The sequence below is a fragment of the Orycteropus afer genome, unplaced genomic scaffold, assembly GCF_000298275.1.
Source record: "Orycteropus afer afer isolate SDZICR_OR568_19922 unplaced genomic scaffold, OryAfe1.0 scaffold00303, whole genome shotgun sequence".
NCBI classification, from domain to species: Eukaryota; Metazoa; Chordata; class Mammalia; order Tubulidentata; family Orycteropodidae; genus Orycteropus; species Orycteropus afer.
In genome coordinates this window covers 3465156-3474333 of record NW_006921890.1, presented here as the reverse complement: position 1 = coordinate 3474333, position 9178 = coordinate 3465156, and the positions used below count along the sequence as shown (strand labels likewise).

Here is a 9178-nt window from a genome sequence, read left to right as displayed (position 1 = left end):
TGTTGTCAGAGACAGGATAATATCCATGTGCCTACAAGGAAGACCAGTTAATACCACTGTTATTCCAATTTGTGCACCAACTGCCAAAGCCAAAGAGGAGGAAATTGAAGATTTTCACCAAGGTCTGCAGTCTGAAATTGACCAAACATGCAATCAAGATGTGTTGATTATCATGAGTGATTGGAATGAAAAAGTTGAAAACAAAGAAGAATCACCAGTAGTTGAAAAATAGGACGTTGGTGATAGAAATGATGCCAGAGATTGCATGATAGAATTGTGCAAGACCAACAACTTATTCATTGCAAATACCTTTTTTCAAAAACATAAATGGCAGTTATACATGTGGGCTTCACCCGATGGAATAGACAGGAATCATATCAATTACATCTGTGGAAAGAGGCAATATAGAAGTTCAATTTCTTCAGCCAAAACGCCAGGAGCTAACTGTGGAAGAGACTATCAACTGCTCATATGCAAGTTCAAGTTGAAGCTGAAGACAATTAAAACCAGTCCACAAGAGCCAAAATATGACCTTGATTATATCCCACCTCAATATAGACACCATCTAAAGAACAGATTTGATGCACTGAACATAAATGACAAAAACCAGAGGAATTGTGGGATGACATTAAGAACATCATCCATGAAGAAAGCATTAGAAACCAAAATGGAAGAACATGCTTGGCATTTCTCAAGCTAAAAGAACTGAAGAAAAAATTCAAGCCTCAAGTTGTAATATTGAAAGATTCTATGGGGAAAATATTGAATGATGCAGAAAACATCGAAAGAAGATGGAAAGAATATATAGGGTCACTGTACCAAAAAGAATTGGTCAATGTTCATCCATTTCAGGAAGTAGCATATGATCAAGAGCCGATAGTATTGAAGGAAGAAGTCGTAGATGCCCTGAAGGACTTGGCAAAGAACAAGGGTCCAGGAGTTGATGGAATACCCACTGAGATGTTTCAATAAACAGATGCCATGCTGGAGGCACTCACTCATTTACACGAATACATTTGGAAGACAGATCAGATACATGGTCAAGTGACTAGAAGAAATCCATATTTGTACCCATTCCAAAAAAAAAATCATTTCACAGAATGTGGAAGTTTCACAGAATTTCACCATTCTGTGAAATCATCGAACAGTATCATTAATATCACACACTGGTAAAATTTTGCTGAAAATAATTCAAAAATAGTTGCAGCAGTGTATTGACAGAGCACTTCCAGAAATGCAAGCTGGATTCAAAAGAGGACTTGGAACAGGGATATCATAGCTGATGTCAGCTGGATCTTGACGGAAAGCGAAGAATAGTAGAAAGATGTTTTCTTGTGTTTTATTGACTATGCAAAAGCAATTGATTGTGTGGATCATAACAAATTATGCATAATATTGAGGAGGATGGGAATTACAGAATACTTAATTGTGCTCGTGAGAAACCTGTACACAGACCAGGAGGTCTTTATTTGAACCAACGAGTGGATACTGCATGGTTTAAAAGCAGTAAAGCTGTGTGTTAGGGTTTTATTCTTTCACCATGCTTATTCACTCTATATGCTGAACAGATAATCTGAGAAGCTGGACTACCTGAAGAACATGGCATCAGGATTGGAGGAAGACTTCTTAAAAACCTGCAGTATGCAGATGACAGTATCTTGCTTGCTGAAAATAAAGATGACTTGAAGCACTTACTGATGAAGATTAAAAACTTAAAATCTGCAGTATGGGTTACACTTCAACATAAAGAAAACAAAAATCCTTACAACTGGACCAATAAGCAGTAGCATGATAAATGGAGAAATTATTGAAGATGTCAAATATTTCATATTACTTGGATGTACAATCAACACAAATGGAGGCAACAGTCAAGAAATCAGACATTGTATTGCACTGGGCAAATCTGCCACACAAAAAAAAACTCTTTAAAGTGCTGAAGAACGAAGATATCTCTTTGAAGGCTAAGGTGCACCTAACCCAAGCCATGGTATTTTCAATCGCCTCATATGCATGTGAGACCTGGACAATGAATAAGGAAGCCTGAAGAAGAGTTGGTGCTTTTGAGTTGTGCTGTTGTGAAAGAATGCTCATAGTACCCTGGACTGCCAGAAGAACTAACAGATCTGTCCCAGAGGAAGTGCAGCCAGAATGCTCCTTGGAAATGTCCAGAATGTCCAGACTTCATGTCACCTGTTTTGGTCGTGTTGTCAGAGGGGACCAGTCCCTGGAGAAGGATGTCATGCTTGGTAAAGCAGAGTGTCAGTGAAAAAGAGGAAGACCCTCAAGGAGATGGATTGACACAGTGGCTGCAATGATGGGCTCAGGTGTGTATGGCAAGGGTTGTGAGGCTGTGCAGGACCTGGCAGTGTTTCTTTCTGTCGTGCATAGGGCCACTATGAGTTGGAGCCAGCTCAATGGCACCTAACAACAGCAAGAGCAACAATTAGAGTGACCCATCCAATGGCATGTTTCAGTTTTCCGTCATCTAGTGCATTTCAGTCACCTTTACATACACACCTCCTTCAGCGTTTGTCCATTTGCAAACCTCATCAAGCCAGTTTTGATACATAAATGTCAAAAAGATGACAGAACACAGTCACATTTTTTCCTTCCAGCAAAACAGGACAGTGCAAGTTCTGTTTGCCAAAGTGTGGTGAGAGACTACCTGGAGGAGAACCATATTTAGTTTTTGTTCCAGAAGCACCATTGACTTTGGGATGCTGACTTTGAGAACATTCCCCTTGTATGTCACCATTGAAGGTGCCTTGTTGAGACCCCGCCCAGTTGTTTCCCCTGTCATCCTTGGCATCTCAAGAGCTGCTCTCTGTCTCGCCACATTTTTCTTCTGAACATTAGAGAATCGTGACATGCTTTCCCTGTCAAGTTTCTCTTCTTCACCATTATAGACAGAAAAGGAGAATGTCTGAAATCTCAACTCTGTTTAGTGAGACAGACCGACTAGCAAGACTGCCAAGATGGCGTCTCCAGACATCTCTTACACCTTTTTGAAGGAAGTGTGTTACTTTGGGCAAAATGATAAAGCAAGTCAAAGATGGTGCCGTCGGGACCGTTTCTTGCACTGTTGCATCATCCTGCTGCCACACCCGTCTGTCAGCCTGTCCTACGTGGGGACTTCACCTGTGGCTGTGATGCTGGAAGCTGTGGCACCAGTGTTTCAGACACCAGCAGGGTCACCACAGTGGACAGCCTTCAGTGGGGCTTCCAGAGGAAGGAAGATCTTATGATCTACTTATGAAGATAAGCCCTGAGAACCCTGCATACTAGAAGAGGATCTCTTTTTTGGTAGAGAGTTAAAGGAAATGAGAGAAGCCCTCTTGAGGTGGACTGACATAACGGCTTCAACAGTGGACTCAAAGATGCCAACGATGAGGATGGTCAGGGCCAGGCCGTGTTGCATTCTGTGGGTCACCGTGAGTCAGAACTGACTCGACAGCCCCCAGCAATGGCGCTCCTCTGGACAAGCCTGTCCTTCTCCCATTTTCTGCTCATCTGCTCCTTTCAGCAGAGTCAGGAATACTCTATGAATGAGGAAGAAGTATTCTGTGAATGTGGACTAGCCAAATGCTTCAAGACACAGGAGAAATAAGGTGCCTGGGACCCACCAGATAGCTTACATTTTATAAAGTGGTCCCAGGGGCTGAGGGAATTGCAAGATAGGAGGAGTTTTATTCTTTCCTTAAAATAAATCTTCCTCTTTGCTTTTTGGAAGACATCCAAGATAGGATGAAAGTCATAAAGTATTAACTCTTATAAATAGAACAGATTACCAATAGCTGAGAAAAGAGACTCACAACTTAGATGTGTGCCCTGTAGAAGGGGAGCCCGCCGCAGGGTTGCGAGTCTGCGGGTTGCATAGGTGGGGACGCTGCCACCCTCACCCCGCGCTGCAAGGGTTGGCAGGCACACCTGAGGAAGCATCGCTCATGCCATGGTCTCTCCAGGAAGGAGCTCTGTAATGGAGCAGGGTGAGTTTAGTCTGCAGTCTGCCCAGAGTTGAGTAAGAAGAAATATCTCCACTTCTAATCCTTTTGAGAGGGAGGGCTGATGTGGTGTTGCTGCCATAGTTCTTAGACTGGTGATACTGTCCTTCCTTGTCGCTCTGGCCCCACGCCTCACCGAGAGACCACGTGGCACCGTGGCTGGCATCTGGGGGGTGTTCGTTTCCTGTAGCTGCTGCAACAGTCCCACGCACTCGTGACTTAAAACCACAGAGACGTCTTTCTTCACGGTTCTGGAGGCCAGACGCGTAGAAACAAGGGGCCGGCCGGTAGGGCCACGCTCCCTGTGAAGGCTCTCGGGCCCTTCCTTGCGTCTCTCAGCTTCTGGTGGCTCCGGGTGCTCAGTCTGCTTCTGTCTTCATGTGGGCCTTGTCTCTGTGTTTCTTCTCTTTTTACAGGGACACTAATCCCATTGCTCGAGGGGCCCCCTACTCCAGCATGACCTTCTGCTAACATAACTAATTCAGTCTGCAGAGACCATGTGCACAATTACTGAGGCTTGGAGTTGAGCATATGGTTTTGGGAACACAACTCAGCCTGTTAGAAGGGTTGCTGAGGGGCCCAGCTGTGTGACCCGAGACCCTCGGATGCCAGAACCTTGGACCTCCCTCCCCTCCCATCCTCTGTTACATGGGTGACCAGAGATAGACTGTTCTCTGGCGGGTCCAGGTTCTGTCTGTACGCATCAGCCTGAACCGTCGTCCCATGAACTAGCAGCTAGTGTTGCTTTGGCGCTGCTGGCCCTTGACCTTGGGTTATCACACAGGCCCCTCAGAAGGTCAGAGGCTGCAGCACAGCCCGGACTTCTCTGTGTGCCATGCTGGGCATCTCCAGGGACTCACGTCTCACGGGACCCTGGGGCAGTCTCCCTGCCACCGGCCACTGCAACACTGTCAGTCGTGTTCCTGCCCCTGCACTGTCGGAAGCAGCCCCTGCATCGTTGCTGCCCACCTTGTCTGTTTCAGCCCTCATCAAGTATATCCGGCCAGTGTTTGTGTCCCGCTCAGACCAGGACTCGCGCAGGAAGACCGTGGAAGAGATCAGGAGACGGGCACAGTCCAACGGGAAGTGGCCGCAGGTACACAGTCCCCCTCGAGCCAAGAACGGGTGATTCCAAAAGGGGTGAACTTTGAGGGTGAGGGGGGTGAAGCAGCAAAAGGGGCTTCTCTGGGGCCTAGGCTTCATTTCCTTGTGTGAGTGTGTGTGGGTGTCTGCATGTGCAAGTGTGAGTATGTATGCATGGATGTGTGTGGGTGGGTGGGTGTCTGCCTATGCAAGTGTGTGAGTATGTATGCATGGATGTGTGTGTGAGTGTGTGCAGGTATCTGCATGTGCAAGTGTGAGTATGTATGCATGGATGTGTGTGCGGGTGTCTACATGTGCAAGTGTGAGTATGTATGCATGGATGTGTGAATGTGTGCAGGTGTCTGCATGTGCAAGTGTGAGTATGTATGCATGGATGTGTGTGTGTGCACATGAGTGTGCAAATCCAGAAAGGTGTGAAATACTAGGTCCCTTCGTTATAGGACTACCTGCGTGACACAAATGGCTAAGCACTTGGCACTGACCAAAAGGTTGGAGGTTCAAGTCCACTCTGACGCACCTCAAAAGAAAGGGTTCATGATCTGCTTCTGACAAATCAGCCATTGACGGCCCTGTGGAGCACAGCTCTGCTCTGAGACACACGGGGTTGCTGTGAGTCAGAGTCAGCCCCACAGCAGCGGGACCTTATCCTCTGGCTTTGGTGTCTGGGGTTTCAAAATAAAGCGGGAAGCACGCACTCTCGGGTGTGTCTCACATTCTTGAATCATCTCGATTGGAAATTGTTGTCTCACATCTGACTCAGAGCGAGCGAGCCCTGCCCTGTCATCAGCACAGTGATCTCTGTGGACACCTCACCTGGAGTATCACTTACTCTAAAGTTCCTGAACTGAACTTGGCCAGCGTGTGCACTGGCTGCCGCGTGACGGTGGGAAGGCTGGCCGAAGGTGGCACCTCCCCGATCTTTTCCTTTCAGTTGTAGAGGGAAGTGTCCCATGACTCTCTGGGGCCTGGTTCACCAGCATCGGCTCCCCCGTCAGCCTTGGTTCGTGGGACTGGTTCCCCCACAGCGCCCCCACTCTCCATTCAGTCAACCAGCCTGCCCCTGGGGCGTGCTGCAGTCAGAGCCACCCCAACTGAGTGCTGACTGAATGCGGTCTCCCTCCTCGTCCCGAATGGAAGACAACCACATGGGATGTGCTTCCAGCACATGGGGGTCACATCAGTTTATCCTAAGTCACTGGAGAACCCAGTGTGGTCAGAGGAATCGAAAGCACCCGCGGGGAAGGCGCATCTTACCTGGGGGGTCTCTGGCTCCCCTGGCCTGGCACAACCGGGCCCCTTCCCATCCAGCCTGAAGGGTCCCTTCCTTGGGATCCCCACTGCCCATCACCTGGTCTACATGGAGGTGCTGTCCCCACCGAGCCTCTTTTGTTCTCCTTGTGTTTTCTTCTTAATGAAAATGGCTGATGCTTCCCATTGAATGCTACCCGCCATGCGCTAACACTTCCACTCCGCGAGGTCACCTCTGACTGACCACCATGCCAAATGCTGCCACTCCACGAGGTCGTCTCTGACCACTGTGTGCTAACAGTGCCTCTCTGTTATATCTGATTCTCCCAGCACCAGGGAGGTGGGTACCATTAGCACCCCCATTTTGTAGGTGAACAGGAGAAGGCTAACGTAGCTTCAGAAATTGCTCAAGGTCACACACGTGCAGGTGGCCGATCCAGAGCCATGCTTGTAAACTGTGTGTCATTGCCACCTCCGAGACCATGAGCTCCCTGAAGGAAGCACTGAGCATTCACCAGCCTGCCCAGTAGCATCGTGATGTGAGTCACATTGGCCATTTCCGAAGTTCTAGTTAAAAATTCACTGCAGTCAACTTGATTCCAACTCACAGCACCCCTAGAGGACAGAGGGAAGTGTCCCAGGGGGATTCCAAGGCTGTCCATCTTTACGGAAGCAAAGCCCAAAACAAACCCCCTGCCTTGGAGTCTATTCCAACTCACAACGCCCCTGGAGGACAGAATGGAACTGCTTCAGAGGGTTTCCAAGGCTGCCTGTCTTTGTGGAAGTGGACTGCCTCATCTTTCTCACACAGAACAGCTGATGCATTGTAACCACCAACCTTGTAGTTAGCAGCTGAATATCTTAACCACTGCACCAACAGAGTTCCTCAGTGTTCTAGTGACACTAAAAAGAGAAACAGCAGCATGTGATGCTAATTTTAATAATATATTTGATTTAACTTAGGAGTTAGTCCAGTCTCACAGACCCACAGAGAGCTAGCGGGTGCTTTTTGATGGCAGTGCAATATTCCACCAGCAAGGGTGGTCATTGCACCACTGCTTATGATCAGGGGAAAAACAGAAACAACTAAACGGCCATCTTCAGGGAACTGTGTGAATGCACTCTGTGCCCCCATCAGAGAATTTAGACCATCTCAGCTGAGTGTGGCTGAAGTCTGTCTTTGTCAGCAACAGAGAACAAAAATTGTGCAGATAGGCCCTTGTGAATGACATTTTGTTCATGCTGACTTTTTTTTCCTCCCCCCAAGATAATGATTTTTCCAGAAGGAACTTGTACCAACAGGACCTGCCTAATTACCTTCAAGCCTGGTATGTTGTTTTCTTACTTTTCTCCTTGATGAAAGGAAAATGTGAAAATAATATTTTGGAATAATACTGCATGTTAGTAATAATTTGTTTTTCTCTTGTATGTGGGAGTTCTTAGAAACATTTATTAGCAAAATCACAAAATAATTTTGGAGTTTGACCCAAGGATTATACTTTTTCCAGGAGGGTGAAGACATGATTTCAAAATGTTCATAGTGATGTGGAGGTGTTGGCTTTGTTTTGAGGTGCAGGTGGGTGGGTGCCCTGGATTTGAAAGGGGCCTGTTCACCTTTGGGATGGTTCAGAGTGAGGCAGGGTCAGGGGATGCTGACAGCCCTGCGTGAAGTGACTGTCACAGAGTCAAGGAAATTCCAAATGTCTGAGCAGGTGGGAGACCCAGGTGGTCAGAGCACCTTCTGGGCCAGGAGATAAATGCATGTGGGTCCAGTCCTCCCCTAGAGGTGCAGGACACTGAGCCCCCACCTTGAAGACATAGGGAAGGGCAGGGTGGGTTTTGCCTTGCGTGCTTGTGAAGAGTATTTGCATGTGATGCCTGTGGATCTCCTGGTGAAGTTCTGGAAGAGTGGTGCTGCCGTGGTGTGGTCTGCATCCCAGTAAACTGTGATTAGCCTGGAGTGTGTAGACAGCGTCCCTTGGGATGGAGTCAGGGGCCACATGCAGTGCAGTGTCCCACTGGCCTACGTGATGGTGGGGCACAGAAGCAGGCACCACGCTGAAATGGAGGAGGCCTCTCTCTGAACACAGCTGAGCTGGAGGGAGCCCAGCGGTATCTCTGGGGAAAACAGTGCCAGCAGCCAGCAATGAAACTGGGCCCCTGTCCAAATCTCTGACGCCCATCTTTTAGAGCCACCACTCATCTGTCACTTTGTCGCACGATGGTGGATTCCATGTTGCAGTGATACAGGAAGCTCTGCCATCAGTATCTCCATTACCAGCAGGGTCACCCATGGTAGAACTATTTCACCAGCACTTCCAGACAAGGGTAGACTAGGAAGGAGGATCTGGGAATCTGCTTCAGAAAACATTCCTACTGGAAACCTTAGGAATATACAGTAACCACCCAGAGGAACTTAGGCATAAACCCAACCAGAGACACAAAAGACCTTTACAAGGGAAACCACAAAACACTAACACAAGAAACCAAAAGAGACCTACATAACTGGACAAATGTACCATGCTCATGGATAGGAAGACTTAACATTATGAAAATGTCAACACTACCCAAAGCCACTACAGATACACTGCAATTCTAATCCAGATTCCATCATCTTTCTTTAAAGAAATGGGAAAACTAATCACTAACTTTCTGTGGAAAAGAAAGAGACCCTGGATAATTAAAGCACTACTAAACAACAAAAGGAGCTCTGGTAGCATAGTGCTTAGGGCACTTGACTGCTAACCAGAAGGCTGGCGGTTCAAACCCACCAGCCACTCCTCGGAAGGAAGGTTGGGCAATCTACTTCCATAGGGATATCACCT

The 9178-nt window shown here is 47.5% G+C and overlaps 1 protein-coding gene across 1 annotated transcript in view; it reads left to right on the top strand.

The window, feature by feature from the left end:
• Nucleotides 1–9178, top strand: part of LPCAT1 (lysophosphatidylcholine acyltransferase 1) — a 72712-nt gene that overhangs the window by 16472 nt on the left and 47062 nt on the right. Inside the window, exons 3-4 of the mRNA XM_007951623.1 lie at nucleotides 4985–5097; nucleotides 7621–7681. Coding sequence (XP_007949814.1) covers nucleotides 4985–5097; nucleotides 7621–7681 — 174 coding nt within the window. The remainder of the gene's footprint in view (nucleotides 1–4984; nucleotides 5098–7620; nucleotides 7682–9178) is intronic.